Source organism: Rhinolophus hipposideros (genome assembly GCF_964194185.1).
Source record: "Rhinolophus hipposideros genome assembly, chromosome: 6".
Lineage (NCBI taxonomy): Eukaryota > Metazoa > Chordata > Mammalia > Chiroptera > Rhinolophidae > Rhinolophus > Rhinolophus hipposideros.
The window spans coordinates 1045720-1064186 of NC_138052.1; the positions used below are offsets into that span (position 1 = coordinate 1045720).

General features: G+C 37.9%; 1 protein-coding gene and 1 pseudogene across 2 annotated transcripts in view; one reads left to right on the forward strand and one right to left on the reverse strand.

The window, feature by feature from the left end:
- UGGT1 (UDP-glucose glycoprotein glucosyltransferase 1) overlaps positions 1 to 18467 on the forward strand; it is a 135769-nt gene that overhangs the window by 88855 nt on the left and 28447 nt on the right. Inside the window, 9 exon segments of the mRNA XM_081051329.1 lie at positions 119 to 142; positions 651 to 745; positions 2588 to 2794; positions 3545 to 3676; positions 4449 to 4579; positions 7893 to 7988; positions 14166 to 14268; positions 15205 to 15284; positions 16626 to 16815. Of these exon segments, the coding sequence (XP_080907455.1) occupies positions 119 to 142; positions 651 to 745; positions 2588 to 2794; positions 3545 to 3676; positions 4449 to 4579; positions 7893 to 7988; positions 14166 to 14268; positions 15205 to 15284; positions 16626 to 16815 (1058 nt within the window).
- Positions 9533 to 12322, reverse strand: LOC308498715 (glycine cleavage system H protein, mitochondrial-like; annotated as a pseudogene). Its single transcript has 2 exons — positions 12211 to 12322; positions 9533 to 10004 (listed from the first exon to the last, which is right to left on the reverse strand). The product of its transcript is annotated as a glycine cleavage system H protein, mitochondrial-like (transcript).

The following is an 18467-nucleotide window of genomic DNA, read 5'->3' on the forward strand; positions in this document are numbered from 1 at the left end:
GGCCAAGGAGCTCACAGGAGCTCTGTTAGGCATTGTTCGAATCTGGCTCTGATAGTAGACAGTAATTACAGAAGTGACATTTTCTTTTCCTCTACTCTTTTTCCTTTACCTTGTCCAGGAATGTCTTCCAAGGAAATCTATGGTAACTTTAAATTTCAGAATGTTCTGTTTCTTTTTTTTTAACTATCTTATTTTGGGCACCGTTATAATTCAAAATTTATTGACCCTTTATTGGCATGTGTCTGGAACCTGTCGGTAACAGTAGATAATTTATCTATGCAGATAAATTTTGTGTAAGGGTTTGCAAAGAATTATATTTCATAAAGTTACAAATTAACATGATTAAAGACTATCATATGTTACCCACACGTTCAGAGGCTCTTTTTCATTTTACATGCTAACAGATGCCCAAACAATAATAGAATTAATACATGTGCATGTTTCTGGCTTATAATTAAGCAGGGAAAGTTACCCTGCTTTCGTGTTAGTATCGAAGTTTCACTACTTCTGCTTTGTATTCTTATTAAACTTTCATTTTTTATTTTTTGCATGGTTTTCAGAAATTATTTAGCTTAATAACAGTATTGAAACATAGCCATAGAATGTGCTTCTTCCCTCCTACTCAGATATGTTGTTTTGTTTTTCTACAGATGATTCATTTATTAGGCCAGTAACTTTTTGGATTGTTGGGGATTTTGATAGCCCTTCTGGAAGGCAGTTATTGTATGATGCTATTAAACATCAGGTAAGTGTCTACAGCTTCACTCCGTTATCTTTGTTTGAGCCTGCCGTTGTGCGCGAGCACCTGTGTGCCGACTCTTGTTCTGGTGGGGAGGCACGAGTCCTGCTGTCTTAGTGCCTGAGGGAAAAAGTGTTGTTTTTTCAAAGGTATGCAGCTAGTATGTGATCAGAGAAGACTGCAATATTCTGCCTGTATTTGAGGGAATAGATTCTTTTAGAGGAACAAATAGGAGATGTTCATCAGAGACAGGTTTTTATTGTATCACTGCTCGTGTTTTTGCTGCTGTGAAGATCCTGTTGGTATTACATGGGAGAGACGGGTGCCTTATGCTGAGGGAGTGTGTGTGGTGCCACTGTGCAGGCGCGTGAGTCCGCACACGGTAGCAGGAGATCTGGGCATGCAGGGACGCACACACAGGTGGTGTGACAGATGTGCGGCACAGATCATGGAACTTGAGTGAATGACAGTGCTGAATGGTTGACAAGACACTGTCTCCTTTAGAGGGTGCCATTGTCAGAGAATGAGATGTTCCATTCCTTTTCCTGAGCAGTTCGTATTTCACACCCTTCTCGTGTCCCCTTGGCACCTTGTGTCCCAGGGAGGCTTTCTGAAATATCCAGGCGATTTCAACTTTACTAATATGCTGCGTGCCTTGTAATGTGAGGAAACAGCCTAGATGCTGTGGTTAAGGCAAAGTTAAATCCAGGGTAGACTGTAGGTATCTGTACCAGGCACTGTAAAATTGATCGATACGCAAGCTGTGGGAGAGTGGTAGAACAAGAGAGGGAGAATCGAATACTTTAAGTAAATATTTTAATGGAAGCAAAAAATAGGTACAGAGGAAGTGCACAGCTCACAGGGTACACAGTGTCCCAAATGAACATATCCATGTGACCACCCCCCAGGTAAAGGAGAAGTCTCAGATTCCTGAAAGCCCACCCCCGTTTGTGGCCCCATTACCACTCCTGCCTTTTTCCTCTTTGCATATCATAGAATATGCCTGTTTGTTATGTTATTTAAATGGAATCTGATAATAATTGTTTGTGTTTAGTTTCTTTACTCAATATTTTTGGGACTTATTCATGATATTACAAGTAGTGATAGGTAGTTCTTTTTCATTGTGTGGTATTGTATCATATGGTTATACCACAAAGTTCTGGTTGTTTGTTTAGCATATTTGATGGACAATTGGGTTGTTTCTAGTTTGGAGCTATTTTAAGAATATTCTTGCTATGAATATTCTTGTATATGTCTTGAGATATATATAAGTATGAATTTCTGTTGCTTATGCTCTTGATACGAGCCCTTTTTTGGTTTTATGCGTCCCACATATCTTCTCCCACATGGACTCTTTGTCTTTTTATCCAGGAAGAGATTAATTGTTACTAGAAATCTAGAAAGGCCACGTGAATGAAAAAGGGTTTGAGCAGAGCCCTGAAGAGTGTTTGAGACTTAAGAAAGCAAAGATGGGGGTACCTGTTGTTCACATGCCAATGTGAGGCAAGACGTGTATTAGAAGAACACAAAATGTGGGGGACGGGAGGAGGAGTTTAGGACTCTGATGGTGTATTTACAGGGATGGTAAGAAATGAAGTTGGAAAGGAAGGCTGGGGGTCAATTCATTTAGGGGTTTGAATGCCTGCTTATTGCATTTTAATTTCATTCTGTATGCAGAGGAGAAATAAAGACTTTTAAAATATATATATATTTGTAATACTCTTTATCACCATAAAGACTTTTTAAGGGAGGTATTACTTGCTATTTATGGAATATGACTGATATTAATGCTGCTTTTTAAGGTCAAAACATCCACCACGTAACCCTTATTTCCCGTTTTGTAACTAGAAATCCAGTAACAATGTTAGAATAAGCGTGATCAATAATCCTAGTGAAGACTTAAGTTATGAGACCACTCAGATCTCCAGAGCAATCTGGGCAGCTCTCCAAACACAGACCTCCAGCTCTGCTAAGAACTTCATCACCAAAATGGCCAAGGAGGAGACCGCGGAGGCCCTGGCGGCAGGCGCGGATGTGGGGCAGTTCTCTGTCGGGGTGAGTGTGCGTCTGCACGAGGTGCGTCCGCACGAGGCTCATCACTGTTACCTACCACGGAAGTCTGCTCCTGGGGCTGACGCCCTGTTCGTGATTCAGGACTTGTGGTATTATAATCCTGGAGTCTCAGGATTTCTCTCTTTAAATTGGAAGAATCTTTCCAAGAAATAACAATTCTGCCACATTCCCTTTATGGCTTTTAAATTTGCTAGGTTTCAAGATGTGCATGATATAAGTTCATGTATGCTTTAAGCACAAAGCCATTTGTTTTGTATAATTTTTAGAAGACAGACAATATTTGTTTATAGAGCAAAAACCTGAGACTTAAGCCACTTAATGAGTTAGAGGCTTACGTCTTCTTGATGTGTTTCCAATATAAGCCCATGTTTATTCATTTATATGTTACTTTTTAGTGTTTTGTAGTTTTTAAAATTTCTTATAAAATTATGAGTATGCTTGATGTTTCAGTTAGAAAAAAGGCTGTCACTTGAAATTAGCAACCTTTTAAAATGCAGAATAAAACACTAGCTTGCCAATTTATCAATCATGTATAAGAACGTGAAAAAGAAATAAGCATTACTTGATAAGTGGGTGGGTAAGAAATTGGGAGGGAAAATGGAGACATCATAATGTTAATTATTCAAATTAGTTATTACTTTCCATTAAACGAGCATTTTATGATTTATTCATTATGATTATTCATTTTTATGGTTTAATAATTACTTTTCCTAATAACAATTACTTTCCTAGGGCATGGATTTCAGTCTTTTTAAAGAGGTCTTTGAGTCTTCCAAAATGGATTTCATTTTGTCTCATGCCATGTACTGCAGGGATGTCCTGAAGCTAAAGAAAGGACAGAGGGCAGTCATCAGCAATGGAAGGGTAAGGATTTTGTGCTGAGACAACCTGGATTTCAAATTAGATCAGTGAACAGTCTTGGCAGCATTCTCTTGGGAAGCTAGTAAGCTCTTCCAGGAGAGCCACGCTTTTTCCATAGGAGATTAGGGCTTATGCAGTGCTGATGATATTTCTGCTTCCTTATTTTAAGGAAGCTTTTCATTTTGACCTGAACATCCTTGTGTGGAAACTTCTTGCTGGTTAATTTTGTCCCACCATTGTGCACGGTGGTGAGACTGTGGTGGCTGTCAGAACACAAACCAGTGAGGCCTTTGATACATTAAGTATTCATCTCTACAGGGACCATATTTATACTTTGTACAGTACATAGGAATTTAATCAGTCTAGGCTTAGACCGGTTCATGAGATCCGCAGCCACTGAAATGAGACTCTAGTGAACGTACCAAACTTTAAATTCTCAGCGTGGAGGGTGAAGTTCCTGGCGTCTCCACTACATGTCGTTCTAGCTTTGTTATTTATACTCTGTGAGAATTAATGAAAGCGGTATCTTACTTCCGAGTTTGCTTACTGTAAAAATATTGTATACAAGTCCACACTCTATGTAGTTGAGGAATTGATAAGTAAATAATTGTATGAGTTGATTGGGTTTTGTTTTTACTTTTGTTCATTGATGTTGTTCAGATGGAAACATTCTGCGGTCTTTCATGTGATTTGGTTTGTAAGATAGACTGAGGATGACAAAGACTTCTTTATAGCTCATGGATTCCCGCACTGACCACCCTGCTCTTCTTCACAGATCATTGGGCCACTGGGGAATAGTGAACTCTTTAATCAAGATGATTTCCACCTCCTAGAAAATATCATCTTAAAAACTTCAGGACAGAAAATCAAATCTCATATTCAGCAGCTTCGGGTAGAAGAAGATGTGTAAGTTTGCATAGAAGTTAATTTGTTCATGTGGTAGGGGCTATATTAATTGGACTTTCCTCATGCTACCCATTCCAAGATATTTTATTTCCAGCTTTACAATGTAATAATGCTTGCTTTCTTTTCTTTTCTTACTTTTTTTTAAACTAAATTTTATTGGGGAATATTAGGGGACAATGTGTTTCTCCAGGGCCCATCCTCTCCAAGCTGTTGTCCTTCAATCTAGTTGTCCATGCAGAGGCCACAGCCCACCATCCCCTGTGGGAATTGAACCGGCATCCTTGTTGTTGAGATCTCAGGCTCTAACCAACTGAGCCATCTGGCCACCCCTGTAATAATGCTTTCAAGTCAGGTTTTTGTTTATGCCTCTGTTGAAACAAGTTAATTTATTTTGTAGCCAGCTATTTAAAGAACTGAAAGAGTTCTCTCCATTTTTAATTTTTAATCCTTGATGGTGGAAAATTTCAAACATATGCAAAAGTAGAGTGGTAAGTTTATTACCTTGGAATATTTATGTATAGAAATGCTTCCTTTATTATTTCCTTAATTACCGTCAGTTTTATTTTGTTCAGGAAGGGGCAGGTTAAATGCTTTTTTTCCTGTATTTACCATTATGGACTAATGACTTGTTTCTCTTGAATCCTCCAAAGGTGATGATGAGTTGGTTATTGTTGGTTGGTTTTTAATTTAATTCTTCCAGTATTATTATTAACTAATGCATTTTAATGAGTTATTTCTCAATGGAAGAAAATAAATTGTTTAACTGCTCCATGTAAGTGCTGTATAACTGGAACCTCTAGTCATATACACATGGTTCCTGCATTAAATATAAAATGAGTATGTAGTTGGGGATATATTTTTATGTTTAATTTTTTGAGGAACCTTCATACCTTTTTCACAGAGGCTGTACCATTTTACTTCTCACCAGTAAGGCATAAAGGTTTCAATTTCTCCACATCCTCACCAACACTTGTTATTTTCTGTATTTTTTTAAAAATAATATCCATTCTAATGGGTATGAAGCTCTTTGTGGTTTGACTTGTGCTTCCCTAATGATTAGTTATGTTGAACATCTTTTCATGTGCTTATTGGCCATTTGTATATCTTTGGAAAAATACCTGTCCAAGTCCTCTGCTTATTTTTAATTGTTTATTTTGTTGAGTTGTTGGGGTTTTTTGTATATTCTTGATAGCAATCTCTCACACATATATTATATGCAAATATTTTCTCCCACTCTGTGGGTTGCTTTTTCACTGTCTTGATAGTGTTCTTTCATGCATAGTGGAGGATATAAAATTTAAAAGTTCTTAGGGTTTTTTCTTAATCTTTTTCATATGCCATCATGCTGCAGAGTTTCAGACGCTTGTCTTAGTGAAGTTCTGACATTAGTAGCTGCCAAAGTAGTCCCTTTGCAGTCTTGTGTGATATGGGAAAGAATCTCTTTTCCTTATAGATAAGAGGTTCCTTCTTACCTCAGTGGCTCTTGAGATGCCTCTTGTTCAGGCCTGTGAAACACTTCCCTGAGGCAGGCCAGGACATAGCCCATAACTTGAAGCCACCATGTCACGAGCATAGCCTTAGAGTTGTGTACCCTTGGATCACTCTCTCCCTCTGTGGAGGTTTGGGGGGTGGGTGCTTGAGTCTTTGTGGACTAGTATGTAATTGCCAGACTATGCACAAAAGACTTGCTTTCTATGAACTAGAGATGGCTCTGGGTCTGTCCTGGGTGAATTTAGGGAAATAAGGTAGTCATGGGGCTGCCAAACGATTGATTCTAAAACTGTTATGTTCTCAGAATCACCTTGCCTGCCTAGGGGTTTCACTAATGCCAGCTGCTGCACCGTGGAGTGCACTCCCTCCCTCATCCCAACCACAGCTTTCAACATGACCCATACCACAGCCACGAGGCTCGCCTCAGCTTTCTGAAGCTCCGCTCTGGGCTCTTTGATTGTGGTGCTTCCTGAACATTTAGAAAGTTTCATGTTGGCCTGATTAGCTCAGTTCATATAACCAAGTGTCACTTGAAAGCTTTGTGGCAATGTTGACATACCACAAGAAACAAATGGCCTGTGTATTCCGTGTTTTCAGAGTTAGTATCGAAAAGTACCAAAAGAGGTAATTTGATACAGTTGTTTGGTTTACTGAGAAAATGTATAGGCTTTATTCTATTTCAAATATTATTCACGAGTGCTCTTTTAGAATTCTTAGAATTTAGTCCTTTGTTCAACAGATTAGGGCTTTTGTTTTTTCTTTAATCTTGTGATTTAGTTCAAGATCTTCCTTGGTTAAAAATCAACGTTAGAAGGGGTGGTGACCATAGTGTTGATTGATTATAATAGTGAAATAAGAACCTAGATGTTCAATAGCTGGTTGGTTTAATAGATTATGATGTATCCATAAATATATTATGTAGTCAATGAAAATATTGATGGGCCCCTGTATTTCTTAACCAACAAAAGATGTTTATAATGTATTGTTAAATGAAAAAACAGGTTACTAGATAATATAATCCCACTTCTGTGTGTATGTGTGTGTGTATGTGTGTATTATATACATAATATATATATCTTTGTATATACCGGCGGTGCCAAAAACATATACAAGTGGACACTTTGGTCAGCGTTACTCAAGCAGTAGTTCGCTGTAATCAGAAGTGTCTGGACGTTGATAGTAACCACTTGGAGCACGTCTTGTAATTGCAGAAGTCAAACGTGACTTGTATTCATATTTTGTTATCGGTATATATTGAGTATTACAATTTTAATGCAGTTTTCCTTTCTAAAATGTGTATACACCTTTTTGGCACCCTTTGTGTATTTATTTATTTGTAGCTATTAAATATGTATGTATATTTATTTAAAAATATAAAGAAATTATGACTCAAAATGTCTCAGTGCTAATTTCTTGATAAAGGTATTGTTTACTCGTATATCTCAGTTTCTCATATTTTTTCCTGAAATTTTTCCAGTGAATTATCACTCTAATAATTATAAAAAGTAATAAAGTTATTAAGAAGAGGATGAGGGAGGATGTAAATAACGTTAACTGACAGTTTGTTATGGGCTGGGCAGTCTGTTTAGCCAGTGCAGTATTTATGGGAGCCGTGGAAAGCAGGCGTTATCGCCATTCACGGATGGAAAGGTCAGTACCTTCCCCAAAGTTGTAAAACTAATCACTCACAAAATCAGTACTTTTTTCATTCCTCTTGGTACAAAGCTTATACTTTCTTCAGACTGTCTTGTGGGTGTTCGCAATAACTGGAAGAACCTTCATTTTAAAGAGATGCTAAATTTTCACCAATTGCATCTTTCAGGGCAAGTGACTTGGTAATGAAGGTGGATGCTCTCCTGTCAGCTCAACCAAAAGGAGATGCAAGAATCGAGTACCAGTTTTTCGAAGACAGACACAGGTATAGCAATAATGTTGAATTTGTGTGTATTCATGAATATAAGACTTCTTTAAATGAAGAAGTTCAATGTATTATTATTAAACTGTTTCTTGTTTTCCTGCAAGGGTGTTGCTTCACTGTATAAAAGCAGCACCAGCACGTGCAGTATGTTGCAAAATTCAGATAGTAGGGTCCAACATCTGACACTGTACAGCTAACAAAACTCTTCTCCACTGTCAGTTCTGGTGGGGAGATCATTATGTATTTTGACCCTAATCCAGAGACGGTTTTAAAAAAGTTACAATATTATATATGGCTTATGGTAACAGTGTTATCCTTGAATTACCTAATTTTTATCACTAGATTTTACCACAGATAATTTCAGGAATCCTGAATATTACAACTGTCGCCTAGTCTAAAAGTCACAGGGTATTGAGAAAAAGATGCATATTGTGTTTGTCTTCCAATATTGGAAAGTTAAGGGATATTTTCTTCCAGTAGCATTGTTGTAAGTACCATATTTTGCCATGTATAATGTACACTTTTTTACCCAAATTTGTGAGGGAAAAATAAGGGTGCACATTATACATGGGTAGCACTAATTCTGTATCTATATAAATGTTTTTAACTATTTTATTTATGCTTATGAATTAAAAGTGTAACTCTAGAAATCAATATGATATCAGTATGCAAAATAATACCCTGGAATATAATAATTGGTTTTGTTGAACTTAGGACGAACTTGCGAAGATGAAGAGTTCTTGGCCTCTATGATGCATAAATGTCGTAAATTTGGTACATAAAATTTCTTGTACCATACAGAATATGTTAACAAATAAATGCTAAAATTCCTTTATAATACAAAAAACAAGTACCTAAATGTAAACAATTGAAAATTTAAATTAGAAAATTAAAATGAAATATTTTTTCCCCCTGAAAGTTTGGGCCCAAAATGTGGGTGTATATTATACGTGGGAGTGCGTTATACAGTGGGAAATACAGTAGTTTCTTTTTCTATTGGTATTACTAAAAGTTGCTATTTTTTTTTTATTGGGGAAGGGGAACAGGACTTTATTGGGGAGCAGTGTGTACTTCCAGGACTTTTTTCCAAGTCAAGTTGTCCTTTCAGTCTCAGTTGTGGGGGTCGCAGCTCAGCTCCAGGTCCAGGTCCGTTGCTAGTTGCAGGGGGCTCAGCCCACCACCCCTTGTGGGAATCGAACCGGCAACCTTGTGGTTGAGAGGACGCGCTCCAACCAACTGAGCCATCTGGTAGCTCAGCGGCAGCTCAGCTCAAGGTGCCACGTTCAATCTTAGTTGCAGGGGGCGCTGCCCACCATCCCTTGCGGGACTCGAGGAATGGAACTGGCAACCTTGTGGTTGAGAGCCCACTGGCCCATGTGGGAATCGAACCAGTAGCCTTCAGAGTTAGGAGCATGGAGCTCTAACCTCCTGAGCCACCGCGCCAGCCCAAAAGTTGCTATTTTAAATCTTCTATCCACCACTAATTTAAGACAACTATGCTAGATTAAGTTGTTTCATACTATTTTATTCAGGGGGTTCCATTTTCACTCCTCAGTAGAGTTGATGTATTTCTCACACGCTTCTTCACTCATTATCTCTTCTAGTTCTGAAGGGTTACTCAGAGTCTATTTGAGCAGCCAGCCGTCTTCATAAGATCTGTTGACAAGTCCTGGGTTTTCTGCAAGAGCTTCATTAATTTCAGTTCCTTCTGATAGAGGAGAATAGAGTTCACTAGTGACTTTCACACTTTCCAAAGCATGAAACTCATCTTGTTTGTTCAATTTTGTCCCAACCTCAGGCAGACTACAGTAAACAACATCTCCCAAAACTTCCTGTGCAAAATTGCTGAGTCCCACTGTTTCAAAACCATGTTTTCAAATGCTGAGTCCCACATGTTTCAAAACCATTCATGTTTCTCTCTGAATTTACACACCAAGAGGAGAGTGGGGCCAGGGCTCAGCGTCTCGACAGTGCCCACCCTCAGCCTTCAGGGCCATGGCGGGCACGTGGCAAGCACTGAGGTGGCACGGACCCATACCCTCACCCTGTATCCGCACCCCACACCACACCCCCTGCACCCCAACCCTGCACCAGCACCCACGCCCCAGACCCTACACCCACACTCCTGTACCCTCACACCCTGTACCCCACACTTTATACACACACCCCCTGCACTCCACACCTCTCACTCACACCCCACACAGCACACCCCAGACTTGTGCCATCTTGAATATTAAGCTTTTAAGGTTATCTTTACCTCATAGTCTTTATTTTTTCATATGAAGTGTGAATATAAGTTCTCATATGAATGGAAAATGTGTCTCGTGTGTGCTGTTTTCATATATATTCATGTTCATATGTAAAATTCATATACAGATCTAAGTTACGTAAAAGTTGACATTTATTTCTAAATCTGAGATAGTTCTGAGTGCACTATTTTAGAAAGAAAAGCGTTTAAATGAAGCGGATCAGTTGTAATTTTCTGATACTCAAGAATAAAAAATTTGTTAGAGCACTTGTCTCATTCGTCTTATATTGAAAACTTTTGTTTTCAATAAAATAAAACTAAGTTTAGCATTATGAGGAAGTACTTGCCATATCTTTTCCAATTTTTATTTTGAGAAGTAAATAAACGTAGAGAATAGTTGAAAGGCAATTACAGTGAACACCCAAATATGTTTAACCCATATTCACCAATTGTTAACAAATGCCATATTTATTTGTCACCTGTGTGTGTGTGTTTGTGTATGTGTGTGTGTGTGTGTGTGTGTGTATAGTCCATGTAACGTATATAGTGCATATAAAAAACATAACGTGCACTTACATACTTTGTGAACCATTTGAAACTACATTGGACGTCATCACATATCTCCTCAGTGTAAGGAGTTTCTCCACAGTACCTGTTAGCATACCTCAGCAATTTAACCTTGACACAATAATACTAAATAATGCCAGTTCATATTCAAATTTCTAGTAATGACCTTTTACAGCTATTTTTTAGTTATTTTGTTTTGGTCCAGATCACAAATTGCAGTTAGTAAATTATATTTCTTTAGTCTCCTTTTTTGTAGGTAGAACAGTTCCCTGCTTTTCTATTCTGTCTTGTCTTTTATGAGATTGACTTTTAAGAGTCCAGGGCAATTGTATTGTAGAGTGCTTCACAGTTTGGGTTGTTTCCTTATGATTGGACTTAACATTGCCTTGTCTTTAGGAATAACCCCTACAGTTGAGGTATGTAGCCCTGGTCTGACCAGGTAGGTAGACATCTTTATTGCACCTCAGAATCACCAGGGAGGCTTTAGACACAGAAGTCTGCATCCTGCTCCTTGTGATTCTGGTTTAATTCGTCTGGGGCAGATAGGACTTTGGTTTAGTTGACTTGTGCTTTCTCACACCACCCCTTGTGGAGATCAAATTGAACAGACTATTCGACAATTTTAGGCTAGAATGGAGACCTTCTCCTTTCTCACTGGCTGTGTCTTCTAATGTCTGTGTTACCAGTGAGTGAAAACTTCTGAGGCTCCTTGCTAATAACCCTACTTGGATTTTGCCCATTAGCACCCATCTTCTCATCACTCTGTATATTTTCAGGAAGTAATTCATTATCTAGTTACTGCCGCAGGAAGCATTTCCTAATTGATCTGACATTTTGTTTGCCTTTCGTGGTCAAGATAGTAATCCTGAGCAAGAACTCTTCCCTTTCTAGAACATCATTTTTTCCATGAGTCTTATATAGTTAAAATATCCTAATTACAAATTCTATTATGATAAAAGTTATAATTAGAGAAGTTCTTATTGGGGTTGTGTTAGTTGAGTGTTTGTTTTATTTAAATCAGAAATTTCTTATTTTTGCAAGACACGAAAAGGTCTTAATTATCAGTTATGTGTACTTTTGCCCTAAAAGAGTGGTCTCTGGAACAGCAGTGGGGCACTGCCTGGGAGATGGTTGGAAATGCAGTGTCTGGCCCAATCCAGACTTCCAGAGTCAGCATCTCCATTGCAATGGGGTCCCCTCCCCCCAGGGTGATTCCTGTATGTCAAGATTGGTGAAGCTCTGTATTCTTGGACATTTGCTGTACTCACCTCACAAAAATATCTACGAGCCCCAAATCTTGTTCCTTTGTCTTTCACTCTTGAGCCTATTCTGGTCTTTTCTCTGACCAATACGATGAGTACATTTAAACATGATACTATTAGTTTATATTGTTCTCTATTTCCTTACCAGTATTCCTCTTTTCTTGGTTTTGTCTTGCCCTCTTTTTTCTGTCACAGAGGTTGGGGGTGGTTAAAAGACCTGACAGGGTCAGTTTCTGGCTGTGCGTGTTGTGGATCATCTAGAACACCGGCGTAGAACACGACATGTCAAACAGAACTCGATCCCATACTGCCAGGATCCTGGGATTTGGCCTGGGCAGGCCTGACTCAGGCGCTGTCCCCTGGAGGACTGTGGGGACTTCACTTCTTGTTTCCAAGCTTTGTGAGACTCTGTGATGCTATTGTCTAATGAGCTTTGCTTTCTAGAATTCTCGAGTCTCACAGAGGTCCAAATTATCTGAGGGCAGTGGTTCTCATATTTTTACTTAGAGAGTTTGTTAAAATGCAGATTGCTGGACCTTCCCCCAGAGTTTCTGTTTCATTCGATCTGGGTTGGGGCCTGACAATTTGTTTTTAGAAACTTCCAGGTAAAGCTGGTGCTGCTGGTCTGAGGCCACACTTTGAGAAGAGCTGTATCAGTAAAAACATTTTCTTGTATTGCAATAATTGGTAGCTGAAGTTGTTACTATAAAAAATTGAGAGCATCTGCTGCAGTACAGTCATAAAGCTATTCCGATGTTTATTTCCAAAGCAGTTAAGATATAACATCATCATTTAAACTATGGTTACCCAATTTTATTAGTTATGTTCTGTTTTATACTTTTGTTTTCATCCCGCTGAGCAGATTTTCTTGCATAAAAGTCGTGGTTAGCATTGAACCCACATTAAAATATTGTTCAGAGCAAACAAAGATAAACGATAATTTAAACAATTCATGTTTTGGGAAAATTGGATGTATTTTTAAATCCCTTAATGTGTATTCCTTTAAAAATGTATCAGAGGCTCCGCTCCTCCTAAATCACTCAAGTTGATATAACTTTAGAAGGAAGCAACGCAACTGGAAACTACATATGGGAAAATGCACACTCTTCCCAGAAATCCTACCAGTACAAGCTGAAACCTAACCAGCTGCCGTTTTTCACTTATTAAGAGCAGACATAATCTGTGTAACTTAATGCTGACAAGATGTGGTGAGGTTCATTTCTTGGCCTTGTAAATTTGTTTAGTTCTTCAGGAAATGTGCTTGTCAGTATATATTAGCCACAGAAATGTTTGTGTCCTGTGACTCAGTCATCTCATATCTAGGACGTCGTTGACTCTAAGGACACTTCCAAGCATGATAAAAGCTGGATGGACAAAGTTATTTTACAGATTGAAAGCCATCTAAATGCCCAGCAATAAGGCAGCTGCTTAAGTAAACTATGGCAGACTCATTTGGTCACCAGATGATTACTTCTTACTCAGGATATTTGATGTGTAACAACATGGAAAGGAAAAACATGATTTTTGTGGTGGGAAAAGAAGAAAATTGAATATTCTGAGGGTATAGCTGGTCTTTACAAAGACATTTAAGGACTGCGTGGAATATACCACACAATGGTTGGGTTGGGATGGTGAGATTTTATGATTATGTAGTTTCTTTTTCTCTCTTTTGAAAATCTTCTGTAATGTTCTTGAATTCCTTTTCTTATGTAAAAAAAAATTATTTTTTCTGTCCTCATGCCCTTCTTGCCAAGAAATAAAAATTGGTATAATGTTCTGTAATTGTCAAAAACAGATAGAAGCTTTTAGCAGTTTTTGGCTACATACAATTTCAAGCTGGTTTTCCTCTTGTAACACACACCTTTCAATCCGTTTTGTGTGGACCTGAGTCATTGGAGAGTTTTGTAAACTCTGAGGTAGACGTAATCATGTCGTTGACCACCATGTAACCTTGTTGTTCTAGATCTAAAATTTTTATTGAAATGCTGAGAGGGCTGATAGGCCATGTTGGACACCCCCCCACCCCCACGTAAAACAAACAAAAACACCTTTGTTTCCTGTTTACCTACAGATTAATGTTTTATCTTTTGATCTCTATAGTGCAATTAAGCTGAGGCCAAAAGAAGGGGAGACGTACTTTGATGTCATGGCTGTCATTGACCCCGTCACCAGAGAATCACAGAGACTTGCCCCACTGCTCTTGGTAAGGACAGCTGCAGAGGCAGTTCTCAGCTGTATCTGTGGGTGGTCACGTGCCCCCGTGACTCTTGAGAGCATCACTGTTCGCTTAGTTTTCTTCAAAGGGCATGCAAACCGCTGCAGGGAACCTTGGGCGGCACATGTCTTGTTTCCATAAAGATTGGTCATGGCTCTGAAAACAGCTTCATAACCTTAGTTGGTACAGGTTTGATTGGTTAGCTCATATAAGTAAGAAAAAAAATTACTCTATTTAGAGCAAAATGTCTGAATTAAATCTGTTTATGCCATATTTTAATTTGTAATGGTGAAGAGGTAAAAAAGTAAAAGAATTCTGCTTTATCATTTTTTTATAACTAGCATGTTTTGGTAGCATGTCTTTTAGATATATATAAGATACTACAATTTTAAGAAAATTTTAAGAGCTCTGCCTAAAACAGTTGCCCCAACTTTTTTTTTTTTAGTTTTATTTTTTTAAGGACATTTTTAATGAAGTATAATCAACTAACCTTTTTTTGTGGAGATACACACACACACACACACACACACACACACACACACACACACACACACACTGTAGTATGTATCCTGCACTGATGAATCTTTCGAATTTTCCTGTGCAGACAGCTCTACATTACCTGTCTGTTGCTTCATACACACGGGGACAGTGATTTCAGTAGCCCACTTCCCATGTTTTTGGTCATGTGATCCATATGTGTGATTTAGATTGTGCACAAGAGTTGTGATTTTCTGTAAGTGCCATTGCAGACTTATGGCACTTACTATCTTTGTATCTTTTCTTGAGATATTAAGAAATATTCTCTCTGTTAACTCAGTATCATGTGGTAAATTTCTGAAGAGAAAATATAAATATTTTGTCTCAAATATCAGTCATTTTCTGTATAAGAAAAAATTTGTTTTGTCGTTTGGTTTGCTCTTTCAGGTTTTAACTCAGCTGATCAACATGAATCTAAGAGTATTTATGAACTGCCAGTCTAAACTTTCTGACATGCCTTTGAAAAGGTAAAACAAAAGCTGTTTAAGAAATCAACAGTTGAAAAAGTGTATTAAATCTGAAAGCTGATATTCAGTGTTAAGGATTAAATGGGTTTATAGGTGGATGTTGCATTTAAAAAGACCATTTACTGAGTGTTTCGTTTTGCTAAATTTTGCTCTCATCAGAAGTTCTGCGAACTTAATATGGGTCTGGGAGTGTTTCGGTGGGATTAACCCAAGATCCGTGCCCTCATGCTTATCTTCTTTCTTTTCTTGGGTCAGAATTAGTACACGGTTCTCTAAGTTTAGAACATTTGGACCAATACAGCTGTTAAATGTACCTAGTCAGCTGTGCTGAGGAAAGATCTTTTACTTTTTCATTTTAGAAGAAGAGCAGTTATTTCAATTTGGAATATGTTTGTCAGAGGAAGCTTGCTGAGGCTCCTTTGTGCATATCTTGAAAAGGAGGGCAGGCTTAGATGAATATTCTCTGAACTTTGAAATGGTCATTTATGGAAAAAGTTATATAAAAACAGTTAAAGTAATAGTGTAGAATATGTTGGGGCTTGGGAAATTCCTAGTTTACAAATGTGCCTGTGTTCTGTACGTTACATCCTAAGTGAACTGAAACAGGTTTGGAAGTGACAAGAGGGGTCCCAGCTTCCACCGTTGTCCCTGGGCAGGAGCAGGGTTCAGACTTGCATGTCGTGTTTCTAGGGCTTGCCTGAGAACCCATCACCATTTAGGATTTTGTTTTTAAGAGAAAAATGAGCTTTTGTCAGTGAAGGGAGGCAAGCGCGCAGGCTATGTTTGCTGTCCCAACAGCAGCACCCATGACAGTACAGGAAGGAGGAACCTCCATCTCAGTCCTGTCCCTCCTGCTCTTCTCCTGCATCTGCAACAACCACAGGACGGCTCATCATTTAGATGTTTGCAAACACTTCCCCAGTCTGGAAGGATACTCTTCCAAATCTGGTTTGTTGTAAGCCAGTTGTTTACCTGTGTGGATGCCTGGAATCTCAAGGACTGTGATTGTATTCGAAAAAGAACATTTTTCTTATCATTAGTAGTTTCCAGTGTACAAAACAACATAGTGATTAGACATTTATACACTTCACAATGTAATAACCCCACCAAGTGTACTACTCTGACACCCTATATAGTTATTACAATACCATTGACTATATTCTCTATGCTGTACTTTACATCCCATGACTATATTTATTTTTTAATTACAGTTAACATTCAATATTATTTTAAATTATTATCAGGTGTACAGCACAGTGGTTAGACATTTATGTAATTTATGAAGTAATCTCCCTGATACGTCTAGTACCCATCTGCTAACATTTTTCTTTTTAATTTCAGCTTTTATCGTTACGTCTTAGAACCAGAGGTTTTGTTCACTTCAGATAATAGCTTTGCTAAGGGTCCAATAGCGAAATTTTTGGATATGCCACAGTCTCCTCTGTTCACTCTGAATCTGAATACACCTGAGAGTTGGATGGTAGAGTCTGTCAGAACGCCGTATGATTTGGATAATATTTATTTAGAAGAGGTAAGATCATTGCTTCCAAGTATCTAGTCATGTGTAAAACCTATTTAAAATGTAGTCATGATAGTTTCTGACTGGATAGACTGGATCACAGTCTAGGCAGGCTTTTCAGACATCAATGTTCACGCATAATTATATTTTTAAAAATAACAGTTTCATTGAGATCTAATCCACATACCATAAAATTCACCCTTTTAGAATGCACAGTTCTGTAGTTTTAATATATTTACAGAGTTGTGCAGCCATCATCACTATCTAATTTTAGAATGCTTCCATCACCCTGAAAGAAATTCGGTACCCATGAGCAGTCACTCCCCTTCCTCCTGGCTGCCCCAATCTATTGTCTGTCTCTATGATTTCATGTAAGTAGAATCACATAGTTTTATGACTGCCTTCTTTCACTTAACAAATTTTCAAGATTCATCAATATTGTAGCATGTATTAGTATTTAATTCCTTTTTCTTGCCAGATAATATTCCCTAGTATAGATATACCACATTCCATTTATCCGTTCATTGGTAGACATTTGGGTTGTTTCTACTTTGGGCTGTTTTGCATATTGTTGCTGTGAACATTCATGTACAGGGTTTTGGAGATATACTTTTATTTCTCTGGGTATATGCTTTGGAGTGGGATTGCTACATCATATGGTAAAGTGTACCATTTTGCATTCGCGCTTATGACAAATGATGTTAAGCATTTTTTCATGTGTTTATTGGCTATCTGAATACCATCTTTGGAGAAATATCTGTTCAAATCATTTGTGTATTTTTAAAATTTGCTTGTTTTTTTGTTGAATTATAAGAGTTCTTTATATATTCTGCCTACAAGTCCCTTATCATATATATTATTGGCAAATAATCTCTTTCATTCCATGGGTTGTCTTTTCACTTTCTGGATAACGTCCTTTGAAACACAAACATTTCAAATTTGATGAAGTCTAATTTACCTCTTTTATTATTTTGTTTCATGTGCTTTCAGTGTTCTACCTAAGAAACCATTATTTAATCTCAAGTCACAAAGATTTGCTTCTATGTTTTCTTCTAAGACTTTCAAAATTTTAAACTCTTACATTTAGGTCTTTAATTCATTTTGAGTTAATTTTTATATATGACGTGAGGCAGGGTTCCAGCTTTATTCTTTGAGTGGATATCCAGCTGTCCCAGCACCATTTGTTGAAAAGACTTGTTCTTTCCCCATTGAATGGCCTTGGCACTTTTGTTGATCAGTCAACGCTAATTGTGAATGTTTAATTCTAGGCTGTCAATTCTGTCCCCTTGATCTCTGTGTCTGTCCTTAGGCCAGCACCACACTGTCCTGTCAAAGCTCCCTACTGTAGTTTTGAAATTGGTATGTGTGACTTTTCCAGTTTCATTTTTCTTTTTCAAGATCGTTTTGGCTATTCTGGGTTCTTTGCATTTTGAAATCAGTTTCTTAGTATCTGCAGCAAAGGCTGATGGGATTTTACAGGGATTGCATTTAATCCCTAGTCAATTTGGAGAGTTACCATCAATAATATAGAGTTCTGATTCATGGATATGGGATGTCTTTGCATTTATTTAGGTCTTTAATTTCTTTCAACAGTGTTTTATAGTTCTTAGTATACAAGCCTATATACAACATCATGTCATCTGTAAACAGAGGTAGTTCTTCTT